The 20870-nt window shown below is 44.9% G+C and overlaps 1 protein-coding gene across 5 annotated transcripts in view; it reads left to right on the top strand.

The window, feature by feature from the left end:
- Positions 1-20870, top strand: part of TNRC6A (trinucleotide repeat containing adaptor 6A) — a 191944-nt gene that overhangs the window by 147998 nt on the left and 23076 nt on the right. For 3 of the 5 annotated variants that reach the window (XM_082261069.1, XM_082261070.1, XM_082261067.1), the window contains 9 exons: positions 629-793; positions 1270-1445; positions 2779-2859; positions 2955-3006; positions 6413-6552; positions 6964-7110; positions 7497-7628; positions 10011-10148; positions 14187-14267. In XM_082261069.1, the coding sequence (XP_082117195.1) occupies positions 629-793; positions 1270-1445; positions 2779-2859; positions 2955-3006; positions 6413-6552; positions 6964-7110; positions 7497-7628; positions 10011-10148; positions 14187-14267 (1112 nt within the window). The remainder of the gene's footprint in view (positions 1-628; positions 794-1269; positions 1446-2778; positions 2860-2954; positions 3007-6412; positions 6553-6963; positions 7111-7496; positions 7629-10010; positions 10149-14186; positions 14268-20870) is intronic. The other 2 variants (XM_082261068.1, XM_082261071.1) reach the window with 2 other exon arrangements.

Below are 20870 nucleotides of genomic sequence, written 5' to 3'. Positions count from 1 at the left end.
CTTTTAGCCTGTTCATCTGTTAAATACTTTAACGGGTTATGCTACCCATACCTTTTCCAGTAGTAGTTGCCATTTTAACACGGTAAGGGTGACATCTTTTGGCATTCCCAAAGCGAAGTCTTCAAGTCAATTCCTGTGTAGTGTATTGGATCCTTAGCTGTACACAGGGCCGTGACTTGTCTCAAAATCAGTCCCTGTCCCTCATGGCACTGAATGTCTCCCTTCATCCTTCAACTATTAATTGTGCCATACACTGGCTCCATAGCCCCGTGTAAGTTTCAACTCCAAGGACTCTTGGCTTTCTTTCACTCCCAGCGGTAGGGGATGAAAAGGAAGGTTAGTAGTATGTATTATATGCTGCATTGAAGTGAACTTCTTTTCATGCCTTATATGGACAAAGCACATATTCACTGTAAAGTAAAAATTTATATATATAAAAAAAGTAAGGAACTTTTGAGTTTTGGCTTGATCTAAAATCGTATTTTACTTATGCAAGTTTGATTTTAGATGTAATAGTCTATCCAAAATGACTATTCTGTTTTTTTATTAAAAAAAAAAAAAAACGCTTTTAGAGGAATATTGTGCTTGTTCGTTCATACATTCAGTAGTTTTATTTTCTTTGTTGTAGGATGGGGTGAGTCTTGGCCAGAGACTCCAGCGCCAGCAGTAGATAATGGTACATCTGCATGGGGTAAACCTATGGAAACTGGTGGTGGCTGGGGGGACCAAAATACAGAGGTGGCATCCGGTTGGAGCCAAACTCCTATTGGCCAGCAGGCTCCAGGCAAACCCGGTATGTATTGTAGTGATATTTTCATAAAGGGCTCATTCACACATGCCTTTAGTGGCAGATTTTGATTTCCTGCGGCAGACTCAGAGGGTTTTCTGTGGACAGCTGGGGGTGTGAAGCCCCATACAAAGCAATGAGAGACTGACGATGCGCACAGCTATTCACGATCCCTGACGTGTAATCTGACATGCAGTGAATACTTGTGGATGATCAGTCCTGGACGCAAACAGTTTACCTGCACTACGAATCATCCACAGGTAATCGCTGCATGTCAGATTACATGCAAATTGTTGCAGGAGTTGTAAGCCCCTCATTGCTTTATGTGGGGATTCCTACCCCCAGCTGTTTGCGGTAACCCTGCTAAATCTCCCACAGGAAATTGAACACACATGTGAATGGGGCCCAATGGTGAGTGAGTATTCTCACCTTTGCTTCAAAAACCAAACCTATATATCACAAATCCAATTCCATATTTACAGGTCCCAAATCTATGCAAGACGGTGGCTGGTGTGGAGATGAAATGACCGGGCCTGGAGGCCGCACCTCTGGTTGGGATGATGATGATGTAGAGATAGGAATGTGGAACAGCAATTCATCACAAGACAACAATCAGTCTCTGAACTGGCCGCCATACATGAAGAAAATGCCTTCAAAGGTTAGCTCCACTTTATACTCTTCTAAAATTCTCAAGGACAAAATTGTTCAAAATTCAATATTAAAAATTAAATTTAGCTCTTGGATTTTTTTTATGCTTTTTTTTTTTTTTAAAGTACATTTTCAGCATATGTATTTTCCTGCGTTCCCCTATGCATCATATTTTGCATTGCTCCCTCTCTATCCTTGCCCTGCAGATGGACATTCATATGCTGAACTTTTCTGTACTAATGTATGCACTGCACTGTGTTCTGTGGAGCCCAAGACCTCATATTCTGATGCCATAGAGTTACAGCTAGTAGACTGGGTTTTTCTAAATGGATACGATCATCTGTACTATATTCTTTTTAATTCAACATATTTAATCTTATTATATATACAGAAATTCTACTGGAGACCTAATTTTTCTCTACTACACCTTACAGGTCTTGACACTCCTCCAGCCTGTGGCTGGACAGTAAAGGGAGAAGCAGCAGGCAAGCTCATTCCTCTAGTATCTAATATCTAGTGCTGCTGCTTCCTCTCCCAATTTAAGATTAGATAATGGATTGCAAGTAAATGATATCAAGTCAAATTCACGGTCTTAATGTGCTTAAATTTTAACCGCTTCAGGACCTCCCACCCGTATTGTACCTTGGTCGTGCGGCTCATACAGGCACAGACTTACCTCCCGCCCGTATTGTACTGTGGACAGTGGCTCCTACAGGCACAGAGACCTACCTGTACGTCGCTGCCGCCTTCCAGGTTTAGGGCGCACGTGCCTAGCTGCCCACCCCCAAAGCAAACCCTACATGTGTATTGTATTTAATTTGCTCTTGACCATCCATCATTTTTTGTGGGCAATGCGACTTTTGCAACGGCACTTTAGCCTATGATTAGTTGTACACCCAGGATTGAACTGCTGAAATGGTTAGGTTTAGTAAGGATCAGCCAACTTTCGATCAGTGTACGGCCTTCTTGCCGAACAGAAGTGGACAGTTTGATTGACCTCTATGAAATGGACATGTTAGGGAAAAAAATTCTGATCCGCAGTTGCAGCTAGTGATCCGGTAATTCTGATACTTGTGCTCAAGTAGTCGCTGATACCGTGCAGTAGTATCAGTTTAAGGTATCGGAGCATTTGTACAAGTACTTGTGCAAATGCTTAGTTTTGGCACCGATACCAGTATCGGGGCAACCCTAGACTTCATATATATGAATAAAGCAATCTTTTTATTTTCTTTTGTTCTGCTCGCTTGCCTAAAAAAAGAAGTGTGTATGGCTAGCTTTAGTTTTACTGTTATCTCTTCCTTTAGTTTGTGTTTTATGAGAGATTTCTTTTTTTTTACTCACAGGGAATGATGAAAAATGGAAACAAACAGGATGAGAACTGGGTGAATCCATTTGTAAAACAGTTCAACAACCTAGGTTTTTCAGTAAGTTTGGATGGAGAGGTTTTGTTATCCTTGTGGGGGTTTTTTTTTGTGAAATTGCTTTTCTTCTAACTTTTTTTTGTTTCTCTTCCCTACAGAGAGAGTCACCTGACGACCCCTCACAAAGCAATAAGATGGATCTTTCTGGAGGTGAATATGAAATGGCAGTTTTCTTTTAATGGAACTAGCCTTACTGTAAACTTGGAACTCAGAACAATAGTCTGTATAACAAAAGATGTGTGGTCAGTGTCTGGTCTGTGTAAACAGAAAAATATATGCAAAAAAAATCTGGAAACAGATAGGATCTACTTATTGTCTAGTAATTGTCACGTGAGGCGGGAATCCATGCGGGCTGCAACTATTTGTACTTACAACTTCTATTGCAAAACTTTCATAGATGTTGACATATGAGGTTAGGAAGTGCTTGGTTGACAGTATGGTTTTTCTTGTTGAAAAGCTAATTGCACAGCATGGCTTGTAGTTGTGGTTAAATCACTGTTGAAATTTAAGTAATTTAAAGCCCAGTTGTAGTGGTTTCATTGAAACGGTCTTGTTAAACTTGGTGTGCAATCAAATGCTAAGTGATAGACTAAATACAGAAGTCTGTGGCACAGACTGCACACAAGCCCTCTCCTGAGTCAGACCTACAGCTTGTCAATCAGTAAAGCTCATCCTCCCGCTGATTGTAGTGTATAAAAAGTCTTTATTAAAGTTAATGTAAACCCTCACATATACCCAGTGAAATGAACAGCCTCAGATGATACACAGAGATGAAACAAATCTCCATACATAAATTTTATTTGTATAACTGCTGTCTTCAGCTTTCTACACTGTTTAGAAAGTGAACCTCGTGTTAGATTTTTTTTTCATGTTCTAGCACTGGGTGTGGAGTCTTGACATACACTGTGTGACGGCTGATTGGAGGAAAGGCACACACACCCCCCTCTACATAGGCAGAGGAAGGAAGAAACATGCAAAGCTGTGCTGCGAATAGACAAGCTCTCTGCTAATCTGTCTATGCACCCACCCCCTCACAAATTTCCAGCTGCTTTTATCTCCTGTGTCGGAGAACTTGTCAGACGTTATCATGCTGATAACCAAGGAAAGGAGCAGCAGCAGAAAGACACAGGACTTAGGGCTTTGGAGAGAGACAAGTAAACACTACAGATATATGTGCCCAGGTCAAATTTCATGAATTAGGTTTACATCCACTTTGTCTTTATTTCGTTAACATTCCCTTTATAAGGCATTAAAGTGTAAAGTGTATGTCATGACAAAAAACAAAAACAATTTGTACATTTATGCAATATATGAACACTTGAATTTTTCTCTTTTTAAAAATGCAAGTACAGAAAAATACCTGTTAATCTACCAGAATTCCAGTGAGATTCTAACATCTTGTTTGAGCTGTCCACTTGGTACCGCCACTTCACTGAAATCTCAAATCAGCCCTGCCTAATTTTCCCCATGGATTACAAGATATCTGCTTTTCTATGGAGAGGAGGAGAAAGGAAGGCGTTTTATAACCTAGTAGCAGAGGACTGGGCTTGATAGGTTTTATGTTAATCGCACAGTACAGGACACAGGCAACATATTCATATACCAAGGGTTTTAGGCATGTATCTTCAGGTAATTGGACACTGGCTTGCTTTTTAGGACATGCCCCCCTGGGGCACCTCCCCTATAATCCTTCCTTATTCCCTCAATCCTAAATTATGTGCTAGCATCTGAAGGTGATGGACCTTTTCTCCTTTGCTGAGAAATCAGCTTCATTAGTTTTGATGCCAGGCTCTGACCCCCAAATGCTATACAGGTCCAGGGACGTGGTCCATCGCAATGAAACCCAGTTCCAGAAGACCCCTTTGGGGGTATACCCAACGTGATGTGAAGACTGGACTTTATATACAGTCCAGCGTCCTCAACAAGTAAGATAGGGTCGCCCTCTGTCTCTTACCCTTACACTCTAAACATAGCCCTGTTTTTACAGTATTAAATTCACAGTGCAACCTTTTCAAACTTGGGGCTAAAATTTTAACTGCTCAGGTGGATGACCAGGCATTGCATCTTAGCACCCAGATACTCGAGTGCTTTATTCCGTCCTTTAGCCAAGAGAATTCATTACAGGATGGTCTACTCCTTGGTTACTGTGTGCTGCTGGACACTCTAACCCTTTCTCTTACGTTCTTTGAAGGACACAGTTTGTCAGTAATTTTGACCATAGGGGTTATAGTGCTAGGTGTAGGACACCAGGCAGAAAAGAGCACCACCTTTGGGCAGTCCTAACTAGTAATCAAACCCTGACACCCCCCCCCCCCCCCCCTATTTTGTGATAGGCATACTTTTTTTTTTCCTGGATCGCTTAGTTCCATGTTTTATTCTCCTTTTATTATTTGTTTTTCCTGGAATTCCTTTTACGCATAGACTTTCACGCAACAGCCAAACAGGGCGACAGATTGGATAATCTAGAGCCAGTAAGTCACCACAGCTTGGCCAGCGAGTGCATGCAGACCCCTAGCTACATGTGGGGGTTGGCTGCAACAGCCCCATCCTGACTGGGGTGGCCAGCAAGTTTTCCCTTGCCGTATGATGGGGCACCTGTGTTCGTGTCAAAGTATTTCTTTGGCCGACAGCTTCTCATTGAGTGCTGATGTCCTGGCAGTTCTACCCACTATCAACCGCTATACCGGTAAGTATTCCCCTAAAGCCTCCCCCCCTCCTCTGGCGCTGGTGGCAGGCTGCAGGTACTTCTTGGGTTGGTCACTACTGCAGGGTCTCCTCTCTTTCAGGCCTGGTCTAGTCCCCACCCCCATCCTCTTGTCCTTTGCCTTAGGACACACTGTGGGTGGTCCTGGAGTCATTTGTGTCCTGGGTGGAGGTTGCGCTTGAATGCAAGGCGAGTAAAAAAACCTTCTCTGCTTAGTCCTTTCTCTTCAGATAATTACAAGATGAAGACTCTGCCGCTGCAGGTCCCGCTTTTACTGCAGACTCAGAGGATGTGACCCCGATCTCTCTGATAGCAAAGACAGGCACAGAGGATGCAATGACAGGCTTCAGTACAGCTGTATGCCCATACCTCCCTAAAGGCACACAGCTACTAAAGTGCAGGAAGAATCAATACACTACAAGGACGCTCACCAGTGCCCTTACGGTTCATTGAGAACTACAAGCCATCTGCCGACAGAAATGTAGTTCATTCACAGAACTCTGTGAATGGATGATGCGGCTGTGCAGGCATATGCTCAAAATCTTGCCAGTGTCCAATCACTTGAAGGGTACGCAGCTATAACCCATGGTGTATAAATGTTTCCTGTGACCTGTACTGTACTGCAAGGTATGAAATTTACAGTTAAGTTAAAACTTATTTTATTCTGTTCTTGCCGTTTTGAGACCAAACATGGGGGGTGGTGCATGTATTGTAAAATTGTAGCCTGCATATGTCATATTGTACATATCTCAAACAGCCAATAATGCCTCTTCCATTCAACTTTATTGATGGCTTATAAGTGGTTTCTCTTTTTGCACATGGAGGCATAAACTATTATGTTTGTATATGCAGGGCTGTTGCCAGACAAGCGATTGGATATGGAAAAATCGGGCTTTGGTGTTTCAGATTACAGCAGGGTGGTTGGGAAAGGCCCTGGTCCTCGACACCTTTCCAAAGAGTCTTCCATGGATCACAATCCTTACTTCGATAAGGTGAGTATATTCCTTGAAAAGAAGGTTAAGTCCTCCACAACTTACCCTAGAGCTGTTTCTGTATGTGGGACATATTCTGTATTCTTCATCCTCTGTCCACGACAAGCATTTTGCAACGCCTCACATAAATCATAATCAGCCTTATTCAAACAGATTGTTTTTGTTCATATATGGCTTTTTTGTCCCCTAGTAGACTCTTAACTGTTCATCATTCATGACTGCTCGCTGTAGTCACCCCTCTGTTTAGTGTGACATCTTGCTTTTCCAATGGCACTAACCAGCGCTTTTTCTGCCTTTCTCCCTACTGTCACCATGCTGCCTTCCTCTGTGCTTTTGCTCCGGGATCCTGCTCACACCCTGTTTCCACATACTTCGGGCCCTTCACTCATTTTCTACTTCGCCCCTCTTCAGGATGGCATTGTAGCAGAAGAGACCCAAAATCTGCAATTTCTTGCCAATCAGAACATGAAGCTTCCCCCTCTAAATAGTGCACTACCTACTCAATCCCTTGGCTCTTTCACAGGGCTGGCAATGCCAAATGTCAGTTCTGTGAGACAGGTGAGTCTGCCAGGGGTGCTCTGCCTATTGGATATGTGTACAGGACATCAATCATCTTTTATTGAGAAACCTCTGTAGTGTGAAAGCCTCTCTGCATGTCTAATCTGTTTGTTTTTGGTCCGCCCCATGAATACAAAAAAAAGACCAATATTGCGGTTCGTTGCACAGATAAAAACAATAAAGTGACTGCAATAAATGTTAGACATTTTACCTCTTCTGGCTGGAATTCTTAATGTAGAAAATACCAATTGAAAGTGAACTTACAATAAGCACTTATCATGGCTTTATATGCATATCCAAGGGATGCAGATCCAATAGTATAAGAACCTAATAAATAAGCTGTATTTCATTTATTGCCAACTCACTTTTTTTTTTTTTCTTTACAGAATGGCAATCCCAATATGTTTGGTGTTGGCAATGCAGCACAAGCTCGGGGCCCGCAGCCTCAATCACAAGCACTCAACTCATCTCAGCCTAATCACCGTGCTCAAGTGCCTCCTAATATTATGCCCCCTCAGGTAGGTTCTTTTCTAGCTGTCAAGCTTTCATCAGTTGTGTGCATCTGTCACAACATTGAGTGCCCGGTCAACCAGAATGTGGACCTCATCGCTGAAACCCCAGCTGTGTAAAATTAATAAAATACAGTCCACAACTCCACCTTTGGATTCTTTGGGGAGTCCTGGATATAGGTAGCCAATACGATACAGCTCCTGTCACTATGTGATCGTTTATTACACAACTCCATCCATAGTATCTCTTAGGAGTGGGGATAGAAGTAATACTCTCATGGTGTAGTATTTCCAATAATTTATTAAAAATAAGCATAAAAAGACTCACATTCCAAATCTCTATGAACGGCAATGTTACGAGCGTTCAGCTCGTATTGGTATAATGTCACGTCCGCTTCCGGGCACGCTCCGTCTCTGCCCAAAGAGACTGAGCGTACCCGGAAGCGGAAGTGACGTCTATAACAATACGAGTTGGTATATGGGTGGAGTTGTGTAATAAACAATCACATAGTGACAGGAGCTGTGTCATACTGGCTACCTATATCCAGGACTCCCCAAAGAATCCAGTTTATCTAAGAAGCTTATTACAAGAAAAAGAGGTGAGAGGCTAGTGAGCACTGGGTTGGTGGCACTCTAACGAAGACGACCATCACATACCTCTGGTCATATATTGGTGAAGGGATTCACCGAATACACCCCAAGGGACATTCATTTATATCCCTATTTATTTAATTTTAGGCACTATTTATATATATTTTATATATTGCATTTTTTGGCACTGCTATATGTGGATTTATCACTTGGTTGGATATTCACATCATCATTTTGGCACTGTTGTATGTGGACTCAGCACTTGATTGGATATTCACATCATCATTTGTGAACATGTTGGATATATATAAATATTGTTTGAGCACATTGTTGTGTGTATTTCACATATCGGATTTTGTGTGTTTGACTGTTCCTATTTATTATATGTGATTTCTTTTCACTTTTATGGATGCACTTTTTTTGAATTGATGTGTATCACACAGTACACAGTCATTTATATTTACTTTTGTGACTATACATAGTTCTACATCTTTAAGAGGTAGCGCTTCACTACATTTAACATTGAACACATCTCTGGCTAAGGATAAGCTATAAAGTGATAGCAGCAACCTCACCCATACACTTATTCATATTAGATTTTGTGATAGCGCGGGAGGGATCTCTTTTTCATTTCATAAGAAAAACCATATAACACCAGCAGGTGCTTTACAATGATTAGCTTTTATTTATGTAAAACCTTTATCCCAAAAGGTAAAAAAAGGTTTACTGGAACTGATAAAGTGTTAGTTGGAGTTTTTAGCTTAATTTTCTTACTGTATTTAAATCTGCTTGTACTTCTAACTTCTGCTCGCCTCCTCCTGTGCTCATTCATCCAGAATGGTGTCTTTATAATACAGTGTGTTACTGGCCAGATCACTAGGGGAAAAAAGTGGTGAGCTGCAATATAGAACATTTTTGGTTTTGGGTTTAATAACACTTTCAGTGAGAGTTATCCAGCTGGTTCCTTACTTTGGGGAAATTGTTATATACACCGGAATAAATCCGGATTTTTTTCAAGTTATGGTTTCAAGAAATACAAACCTTGAAACCATGATTGTATGATATTCTGACCGTTAGTACACAGCTTTAGAGAGCCAATAATGACGGTTTACCAGAAATCATTCAAGGGAACAAACACAACATTTTTTGGACCGAACATACAATATATTACATAATTTCCAAAGTTGTATTCTGTTGTATGAGAATTTTCGTTAATTGAGTAACCTCTTATTTTTCAGTATGGCGTTTAGCATGCAAAAAAAAACAACTGATGATCATTTGTCCAATAATATAATCGGGTGTACCACCCTCTTTCACTAGTTTTTTTTTTTTTTTTTTAAAGTCACAACAGAAGGTCAAAAATGCTTGCCAGTTCAATAGGAGGCGAGTCTTATCTTTGCTTTTTTAAAGCTCTACGACGCCCGAAGATTCTTTTGCATTAAAAACACTTTGGGTGTGTTGGATACCTGATCCCTTCCTCCGTGCTCTAATTCCATCCACCAGAACCTACTACACAACTGTGTCTTGTAGTGGTGGAGAGGCCTGGCAGGTGGAACCACAGCGCTGGGTTGTTAGGTGCAGGTATTCAGCACACCTAGGAATTGGTGCTGAAAATGTTTAAGATGTCGTAGGTTTTAAAGTGAGTGAAGATTGGACTTGCCTCTTATCAGACTGGTAAATATTCTTGATCTTTGATGAAAAGGAACAAAAATAAGTGACAGAGGATTTATCATACATGCTGATATTGTTATTTCAAAATAAATTGATTTATATATTGCTTTTATTATGTTTTGTCTACAGGTCCCTCCTTTACTGAAGTATCCGCCTAACAACGGGGGAATGAATCATCCACTGTTTGGCCCCCAACAAGTAGCCATGTTAAACCAACTCTCACAACTAAGTCAACTTTCCCAGCTCACTCAGATTTCCCAGCTGCAAGTACGTTTTTTGCTTTAATTTCTATATAGGACTTGCCAGATTTTGTTAAATATATGAAGCCAGTACTATCTGCAGGCCGGGTCCTGTTGGCATTACCTGGTGGTTTCGTTGCCACATCATTCTGATCTATTGTTTACGATGTATTGCAACATGGACTAATACTGTCAAATGTATTGCTTGCTTAAAGGAAATTATGTTGCCTAAAGGAAACATGGAGGCTGCCTGTGCGGAGTTATTCTGCAAATGCTCAAAGCTGTACTCTTTAGGGCCCCTTCTGCATAGGCGGGCTCCTTTTGGAGTCTGCCTTCTCAGCGGAGAATCTATCTGGTGATCCCTGATGAACAGGCGGTCAGCTGGTCCATGTCCGCTCTCTGACCGAAATCTTGGGAGGAGCACCTGGCCGTGGCCGGTTTTTGGTAAAATAATGATCTTATGGCCCCAACAGTGCTTGCTGGAACATTCAGAATCTTGGAAATCCTTTTGTAACCGATGCTATCAGTATGTATTGCAACAATGGGTTTGCGAAGGTCTTGTGCAAGCTCTTTGCTTTTCCCTATCATGAGATGTTTCTTGTGAGACCTTGGTAATTAGACACCTTTTTATAAGCCAATCAGTTGAGACTGAACTAGCTGATATTAATTTACAATGACAAGAGGCAGGATTGCTTTCTAATTATTGATAGATTCCAGCTGGTGTCTTGGCTTTCCATGCCTTTTTGCACCTCCTTTTTTCTTCAGGTGTTCAATATGTTTTCCCTGTGTCATTTAATTTTATTACACATAACTTAATTTCTGAATTGTTTGTTTTGGTTTCTTTGTATGTATAGATTGCATGGGTTGTTACCGACATGTGGTGAACATTTCATGTCAATAGCACCTTTAGAAATATATTTTCCTAGACAAATAGTGACGTATTCAGTACTTATTTACCCGCATTACTGTGCAAAAGTTTTAGCCAGGTGTGAAGAAATGCTGTAAAGTAAAAATGCTTTCAAAAATATATATTTCGCTTTCATTCATTGACGGACACAGCTCCTGATCTTTCTAACCATTGGGTTATACTGCCCCCCTACAGGAGTAGGACACTAGGCAGAAAAAAAGTCTGGCTATGCCTATGGGCAGTCCCAAGGGGTATACTTCCTCTCTCTGCTATAGGTTTTTTTCTGCCTAGTCAGGAGTAGGGACCTAGTTCCTTGTTGGGATCTCTGGTCCTGGTATTTTTTTTTTATATTTAGATAGATTTTTTTCTCCTGGCTTTTTTCTGTGAGATCTACAATCAACTGCTGGACTGGACCACTGGATAATCTAGATCCACTGGTCACTCCAGTCTGGCCAGCAAGTGCACGTAGACCTCAGCTTCACGCAAGGTCGGCCGTGACATAGCCCCACCAGACGGGGGCTGACCTGCAAGTTTTTTTGTCCTTCAGGGTCTACTGACAAGGGCTCGAAGCCTTTCAGGGCCTCCTCTGGAGGATCTAAACTAACCTGGTTTTGGCAAGCCGAGAGCGACCTTCTACAGACCCGCTGACAAGGCTCCTTCAGCATGAAGGTGCGTCCTCACCCATATGGTGGGTGGGGGGACGTTTTCGCTGGTTTCCGGACCCATAGACTTCCCTGGGGCAGGACAAGTGGGTCAACAAAGTCATTCAGTCCGGCTGCAAGATAGAGTTTCGCTCTTGTCCCCCGGCAAGGTTCTTTCCTTCCAACTTGCTCCTGTCCCCGCACCACTTACAGGGCCTGTTTGGGGCGGTACAAGACCTGTTACTTCAAGGGGTGATTGTCCCGGTTCAGACTTCGCAACATTTTCAGGGATTTTACTCAAACCTGTTCACAGTTCCCAGGAAGGAAGGCAAAGTGTGTCTAATCCTGGACCTCAAGGTGCTAAACTGCTTTGTGCGGGTGCAGAAGTTCAGAATAGAGTCCATTCGCACAGTGGTGGCATCCCTTCGTCAGGGGGCAATTTCCTCGCCTCTATCGACATCAAGGATGTCTACCTACCTTCACATTCCAAATATATGCCAGTCACCAGCATTTTCTCCGATTTGCTTTAGGAGAGGAGCATTATCAGTTTTTGACGTTTACCCTTTGGTCTGTCCTCTGCTCCTCGGGTCTTCACAAAAGTGTTAGCCCCAAGGCTAGCCTTGTTACTCCAACGGGGGATCGCGGTATTGGGCTATGTGGACGATCTCCTTCTATGAGCAGTGTCTCCTGCTCTGGTGGAAAACCTGGCGATCACTATGCGAACTCTGCGGAAGTTCAGCTAGATTCTAAATTTTCAGAAATCTACTCTGGTTTCATCCACAAAGCTGGACTATATGGGCCTGACTCTGTACTCCACCTTAGCCAGAGTGCTCCTTCCTCTGGGCAAACTTTGGAAATAGCAGGCTGCAATTCGTGCGCACTGGTGGCCCCTTGAAGTCAGTATTGTCTGATTTACGCCTTCCCTCCTCTCAAGCTTCTGCCAAGACTTCTGTGCAGGATTGAGGCAGAAGAGATTCCGGTCATCTTAGTGACTCCGGAATAGATCTCCCATCGTATGTGGAAGACGTATATTGTGTGGTGTGAATCTCTTGGGATTCATCCTCGCTCCTTCTCGGTTGCTCAGATCTTGACCTTCCTTCAATGGGGGCTTGAACAGAAATTGGCCTTGAGTACCATCAAGGGCCAGGTGTCGGCTTTGGCGGTCTTCCAACGACCTTTGGCCACACACTTCTTGGTGCGTACCTTTTTTTAGGGTGTCCTACATTTGGTTCCTCCAGTGTGGTCTCCATTGCCGCCTTGGGACCTCAATTTGGTGCTTTCGGCCCTCCAGAAGCCTTCCTTTGAGCATCTTTGGGAGATTCCCCTTGCTTAGGCTGTCTCAGAAGGTGGCCTTTTTGGTGGCTATCACCTCTGCATGCAGGGTGTCGGAACTGGCGGCATTATCTTGTCGTTCACTTTACCTAGTGAGTCACAGAGATAAGGTGGTTCTTCGCCCCTGTCCCTCGTTCCCTCCAAACGTTGTCTCTGATTTTCATTTGAATGAATACATTGTGTTGCCTTTCCTGTGTCCCAGACCTAAACTTTCGAAGGTAATTGCCTTGCATACCTTGGATGTGGTCCAGGCAGTTAGGGTGTACCTGGCAGCTACAGAATCTTTCAGGAAGTCAGACTCACTATTTGTGCTCGCGGATGGGCCTTGTCCGCTTCCTATGCGACCATATCCTGATGGATCAGACAGACTGATTTAGACCTATTCCATCAAGGGTCAGGTCCCTCCTTTCTCTGTTAAGGCGCACTCTACTAGGGCACTTAGTGCCTCCTGGGCTTTTGGTCATCAGGCATCGGTGACGCAAGTTTGCACGGCTGCCACCTGGTCGTGGATGTGTTGGCATCTGGGGATGCTTCTTTTGGCCGCAAGGTTTTGCAGGCTGCTGTTGAGAGGACCTGATCCTCTTTCAGGGTGTATTGTTTTTTCAGGTGGGCTCCAGCTGTTTTGTTTGAGCTCCTGCTACCTGGTTGGCTACTGTTTTGCCTTGAGAATTTTTTTGCTGCTCCCACCCCTCATGTTTAACAATGCTTTGGGACGTCCCAATGGTTAAGAATTTCAGGAGCTGTGTCCGTCAATGAACGAAAGAGAAAATGGGATTTTTGTCTTACCGTAAAATCCATTTCTCTGATGTTCATTGAAGACACAGCACCCACCCCTCTGTGGAGTTATTATTCTCCTGACTTTGCTTGTAACAAAACTGAGTACCTATAGCAGGGAGAGGGAGTATACCCCCTGGGACTGCCCATAGGCATAGCCAGACTTTTTTTCTGCCTAGTGTCCTACTCCTGTAGGGGGCAGTGTAACCCAATGGTTAAGAATATCAGGAGCTGTGTCCATCAATGAACATCAGAGAAATTAATTTAGATAAATTTAGGTCAAAAATCACTTTTTTTTTTCTCAGACCCAATGTTGACTCCCCTACAAGTTATTCATTATACCCTTTTACATGCATTAGTAACCTTTTGTAGATGTTTGAGCATGTTCATGTTGTTTTTTTCTTTTTTTCAGCGGCTATTGGCTCAACAGCAGAAAGTGCAGAATCAAAGAGGAGGAATGCCCACAGGGGGGCGCCAGCAGCAGGAACAACAGGTAGGTGAATGTACATTTCTCATGACTTTATAATAGCTGTATGAATATGTGACGTTTTCTGTCATGAGGGCAAATATGAAAGTTAGCATTGTTGATCTTCTAAATAAAGCTGATTTGTATCTGGCTTTAAAGTGTATCTCTAGGCAAAAACTATTTTCTTTTTTATAGTTTTAGATAGTAGGGTTACACCCTCTGTCCAAATAGTGTTTTCTTTTTTTTCTCTTTGTTCATTGACGGACACAGCTCCCGATCTTCATAACCATTGGGTTATACTATCCCTACAGGAGTAGGACACTAGGCAGAAAAGAATTCTAGCTACACCCATGGGCAGTCCCGGTTGGTATACTCCCTCTCTCTGCTATAGCCTAGTCAGGAGTAAGGACCTAGATCCTTGCTTTGATCTTTAGTCCTGGCAAAATGTTTATATAGAAATTTTTTTCTCCTGGATTTTTCCTGTGAGATCTACAATCAACTGCTGGACTGGGGGACGGGCTAGATAATATAGATCCAGTGGTCACCCCAGTCTGGCCCGCGAGTGTGCACAGACCTCAGCTCCGCACTTTGCCAGCTGCGACATAGCCCCACCAGATGGAGGCTGGCCTGGGAGTTAAACGCCTCGAGAGGACACATATGACCGGGTCTCGGCCCAAGTAGCAGCATTCCTTTCTGGCCAACAGCCCCCCATGTCGATGGAGAAGGGTTCTGTCTGGAGCGGTGCCCGCCTGGTTCCTGGTATGGTGAGTAGCTGTCCCCCCTCTCCCCAAGGGGGTTTTGGGGTGGACGTGGGCCTGTCCTTGAGACGATCAGACCCCCGGGTTCCCCTCCTTCCTGCAGGCACCCCCCCCCCCCCTTGCCGAGTCCCTCCCCTCCACATATGCTGGGGCTGTTTGTGTGGTCTGGCCACTGTTCCTGGGGTGGGGACGGGGGCGACTGGACGATCGACTGTAGGGGGGGGTTGTACCTGGTGGGGGCTCCTGCCAGGGCCCCCCATGCTGCCTGGATCTGTCCCTGAGGCCTGGTCTCCCTCCTGGGTCCCAGTATGTCTCGTGGTGCTGCCATTTTGTTGTAGGCTGTGTATTGCTATACACAACTGCCATGTTTGTGTAGTCCGGCTGACATTTTGCTGTGGTTTGCCATTGAAAATAATCCCCATCTCCTGGTGCTGACTCCTGGATGATTTTACTTCCTGATCGCCCCATGTGTAGTGCATTATCCTGGTAGCTGCAGGCGCTTGTTTCGGGTGGTGAGCCTGATGGTGTCCTCTCCCTCTCTGCTGAGAATCGTTTGATGCTTGTGCCTAGTGACCGGACGGTGGGGGTTGTCCCTTTGCAGTGTTTTACACCTATTGTGGGGTCCCCCTAGTGACTCATGGAGTCTTTGGAGCACATTTCCTCACCTGATCCCCTCCCTCTGTGAGGCTGCGGGCGACAGGCTAGCACAAAAGTGCCTTCCCTTCCCCGCCTTCCCCTGCCTCATCAGATCCTGAATCTGATTCTGCCTTCGGACGTCGGTCACCCTGCTGGGTCTGCAACCACGTGCCTGGAAACCTCTGATAGGATGATTCCTCCACGTCTGAGACCGCGCAGGAAAAGGTGCTGGTGGATGCACTGATTGTATCTGTGCATGAGACCCTAAAGCTTGAGGATGCAGCTGAAGGTGCGACGGAGGCGCAGTGGCCCTTTGCCACTCACAAGCCATCCAGAGCAGCAAAGGTGTTTCCTTTCCCTGCCTATTTTGACAGGATTGTCGCTAAAGGGTGGTGACGACCAAAACGTCCCCAAGGGGTTCCTAAGCGCTTTACTAGGCATTACCCCTATGAGGCGTCCCCTCTTAAGAAGTAGACTGTGCCACTGGGTGGTGGACCCTCCGGTTTCCAGATTAAACAAGGCAACCATGATTCCAGTTGAAGAGTCCCTGGCCTTTAAGGATCTCACTGACCGGAAGGCAGAGGCTGTGGCCCGCAAACTCTGACCGAATGGGCTAAGCTCTTACGTCGTGACCTGGAGGGGAAACGTCTCCCCCCTGCCTTTGCCGAGCTAACAGACCAGCTGGTCCAGAGGCTGCAGTTTTTCTGTGATGCCTCTTTGGATGCGGCTCCCCTGATGGCTCGCATCTCTGTTTTGGCAGTGGTCCTTTGACGTGTCTTTTAGCTAAAGTGTGCTGGTCGTTGGATCAGTCGTCAAAAAGGCCTTGACTGATATTCCTTTCCAAGGTGATCGCCTGTTTGGAGATACCCTGGATGACATCATTAAAGGTCTCACAGGTAGGAAGAGTACTTTTCTTCTGTAGGCTACTAATGGCAAGGAACCTCGTCGTAGACGTGGGCCTACCTTCTCAGCTCAGGGTTGACTGACGAGGGCTTGAAGCCTTTCAGGGCCTCTTTGGGAGAATCCAAACTAACCTGATCTGGCAAGCCTAGATCGGGCTTCTCCAGACCTGTGGATAAGGCTCCTTCAGCATGAAGGTGCGCCCTCACCCGTTTCGGGTGTGGGGGGGTGTCTTTGATGGTTTCCAGATCCATGGACTTTCCTGGTGCAAGACAAGTGGGTCCACAAAGTCATTCGGTCCTGCAACAAAATCGAGTTTCGCTCTTGTCCCCCCCCCCCCCCCCCCCCCGGGCAACGTTTTTTCCTTCCAACTTGCGCCAGTCCCCAGACGGCCTGTTTGGGGCAGTACAAGACCTGTTCCTTCAAGGGCTGATTGTCCCGGTTCCGACTTTGAAACGTTTTCAGGGTTTTTACTCAAACCTGTTCACAGTCCCCAGGAAGGAAGGCAAAGTGGGTCTACTCCTTGATCTCAAGGCGCTAAACTACTTTGTGCTGGTACAGAAGTTCAGAATGTAATCCATTCGAACGGTGGTGGCATTCCTGCATCAGTGAGATTTCCTCGCCTCTATCGATATTAAAGACGCCTACCTTCACATTCCAGTATGTGCCAGTCACCAGCGTTTTCTCCGCTTTGCTGTGGGAGAGGAGCATTATCAGTTTGTGGCGTTAACCTTTGGTCTCGCCTCTGCTCCTCGGGTCTTCACAAAAGTGTTAGCCCCGGTGCTAGCTTTGCTATGCCGTTGGGGGATCGTGGTACTTGGCTACCTGGACGATCTTGCTGCGATCTGAGTCTCCCTCTGCTCTGGTGGAAAACCTGGAGATCACAATATGAACTCAGCGGGAGTTCGGCTGGATTCTGAATTTTTAGAAGTCTGCTCTGTCTCTGTCTATGAAGCTGGTCTATCGGGGCCTGACTCTTGACTCGGCCTTAGCCAGAGTGCTTCTTCCTCTGGACAAACTCCAAAAATTGCAGGCTGCAATTCGCCTCCTACTGTCCAACAGATGGTCGTCCCTCCGCACTTGCTTATGGGTGCTGGTCCTGATGGTGTCTACCTTCGAAGGCAGTTCCGTTTGCACAGTTCCATACGAGGTCCCTGCAAAGGGAGATTCTAACCAAATGGGACAAGACTCGGAAGTCTCTGGAAAATCCGATCCGGGCTGAGTCGGGGAACGAGGGAGTCCCTGCAATAGTGGCTTCATTCTCTGGCACTTCAGCTGGGAAAATCTTTTCTCCCCTTGTATTGGACAATGGTCATCACTGATGCCAGCCTGTTAGGCTGGGGAGGTGTCCTCGGCAAGCATTCTGCTCGGGATCTGGATGCTGGAATAGTCCAGACTACCGATCAATGTCTTGGTATTCCGAGCGATCAGACTGTGTCTGGATCATTGGACAGATCATTTTCAGGATTGTCTAGTGCACATTCAATGGGACAATGCCATGGCTTACGTCAAACACCAAGGGGGAACAAGAAGTGTCCTGGTGGCTCTGCAGGTAGCCGGCATTCTAAGGTGGACAGAACGGTTCGTTCCAGTCCTCTCCATCATACACATTCGCGGAGTAGAAAATTGGCAGGCGGATTACCTCAGTCGGCAGGTGTTGGACCAAGTGGAGTGGTCCCTTCATCCGGAGGTGTTTTAATCAGCTGTGTCTCTGGTGGGGCACCCCCAAGATGGATCTGTTTGGCGTCTCGGCTCAACAGATAGCTGCAGAGGTTTGTGGCTCTGTCAAGGGATCCTATGGCAGACGCTACAGACGCGCTGGTGGCCCCGTGGGGTCAGTATCGGCTGGTTTACTCCTTCCCTCCATTCAAGCTTCTGCCCAGACTTCTACGCAGGATCGAGGCAGAAGGGATTACAGTCATCTTAGTGGCTCCAGCCTGGCCTTGTCCGGCTTGGTAAGCCGATCTGGTGCAGCTGGTCACCCATGTTCCTTATAAGCTTCCACTCAGGGAGAATCTGCTGTCCCAAGGACCGATCTTCCATCTTAGGGGAAAAAGTCTAGAGTGGTATTCTCAAGGTGGACTTTACTGGCACAACCACATGACACAATGATGTAAAAAACTTTAAATTTTTATTCAAAAAATGTATCAAAAACGAACATTTTAAAGATACTTATACAAAAAAGCATTGTTGTATAAAAAATGTTATGCAACGAGAAGGACTCGAGTAGTTATAAGTGACCCCAACCATGCCACACCATACAAAATGCTAAACGCAACCAAAAATCATTTGCTCTATAACTAGAGCCATACAATAGCGGGTTTATGGTGATATCCTTTCCAACGGTGGCGGTGGATTCACTTGTACACAATAATGTTCTCTACATGTTTTGCGCTATCGCGCTTCTGGAGAATATTGTTAACTAATACTCAGTCGATAATCATATGTTGCACAATACATTGGACAATCCACAAACACAATCAGATAGATAGCTACAGCAGAGGATCACTGCATGCCATGGCCCAGACCAAGTGGAGGTGGGGGGATATTTAAGATGGAATGAATTTCCAAGTCCAGTATGGGAACAGGAATCTGGTAAATGTTGTATGAAGGTAGCACAAAGAGGTTTTGATAGAGCGAGGATAAATACAACTCTGTCTCTTCCATCTTGCTTTACAGTCGCTCGCTTTGGTGGCTTGGCTGTTGAGCGCCAGGTGCTAAAGGATAGGGGTTTATCTGAATCGGAGATTCCTACATTGTTGAAAGCTAGGAAATCTACTTCTAGGAAGATCTACCATCGTACGTGGAAGACGTACAATGCGTGGTGTGAGTCGTTTGGGGTTCATCCTCGCTTCTTCTCATGGCTTGGATCTTAACCTTCCTTCAACGGGAGTTGAACAGAAGGTGGCCTCGAGTACCATCAATAGCCAGGTGTCGGCTTTGGCTGTCTTCTTCCAACGACCTTTGGCCACACTCCCTGGTGCATACCTTTCTTTAGGGTGACCGACATTTGGCTCTCTCCAGTGCGGGCTCCGTTGCCACCTTGGGATCTCAATTTGGTGCTTTCAACTCTACAGAACCCTCCCTTTGAAAATATTTGGGAGAATCCCCTGCTTACGCTGTCCCAGAAGGTAGGCTTTTTTGGTGGCTATCACCTCTGCGCACAGGGCGTCAGAGCTGGTGGCGTTATCTTATTCACCCGGTCTAGTGATTCACAAAGATAAGGTGGTTCTTTGCCCCTGTCCGTCTTTCCTTCCAAAGGTTGTCTCTGATTTTAATTTGCATAAAGACATTTTGTTGCCTTCCCTGTGTCCCAGGCCTAAACATCCAAAGGAAATTGCCTTGCATGCCTTGGATGTGGTCCAGGCAATTAGGGTGTACCTGGCAGCTACGGAGTCTTTCAAGAAGTCAGACTCTGTGCTCACGGACGGATCTCGAAAAGGGTTGTCCGCTTCCTCTGCGATCATTTCCAAATGGATCAGACAAACGATGGTTCAGACATATTCTATCAGGGGTCAGGTTACTCCTTTCCCTGTCAAGTCGCATTCTACTCCGGCGCTCAGTGCCTCCTTGGCCTTCCCTCATCAGGTGTCAGTGACGCAGGTTTGCAAGGCAGCCACCTGGTCGTCAGCGCACACTTTTACAAAAGTTTTATAAAGTGGCTGTGTTGGCATCTGCAAGTAAAGAAAAAAATTCCCAAATGGAATGAACGGCATAAAAAATTATTCTGATTTTTTTTTTTTTTTTTTAACTATTCCCTGCACTATTAGAAACAAACCAACAAAAACAAAATAGATTGGCTAAACATACGCTTTAATAGCATGCAGCAGGTGAAGTCAGAACTCCAGACTTCCATGCTTGTTCAAGGGCATTGAGTCAAAGTATCAAAGTCCCAGGCATTGGCATGACAGCCAAGTTTGTAGCGCTTTCAGAAGATTGTCAACAGTATCTCTTTTTTTTCTCTCATGACGGGAAGGTTTAAAAATGTTTACAACTATATTGACTAACCAGATGAACTCCAGGGTTCTGTGGAAGCCTCCCACTCCTCACATGACCTCCTGTATGCAGCCTGTGACTGTGACCTGTCTGTATACTTCTATCCTAATGAACTGGCTTTTCACTTACATGTTGAGCCAGTTAAGAATCTAAAGCAGACACTAGTTACCAGGAGGGCAACTTGCTGTTTTTTCAGTCATATGTTCCATATGTAAGGCCTACAAGGTTTATCGATTTTTGTGGCTCTATTACTCATGTGAAAGTTTAAATATTAGGATCTGTGCATAGTAGCTTCTCTTCTGCATGGCCCAGTGAATCCGTACAAAGACACAAGCTTGTA

This window comes from Pelophylax lessonae (assembly GCF_965119305.1).
Source record: "Pelophylax lessonae genome assembly, chromosome: 6".
Taxonomy (NCBI): domain Eukaryota; kingdom Metazoa; phylum Chordata; class Amphibia; order Anura; family Ranidae; genus Pelophylax; species Pelophylax lessonae.
This window is presented reverse-complemented; position numbering and strand designations above follow the sequence as displayed.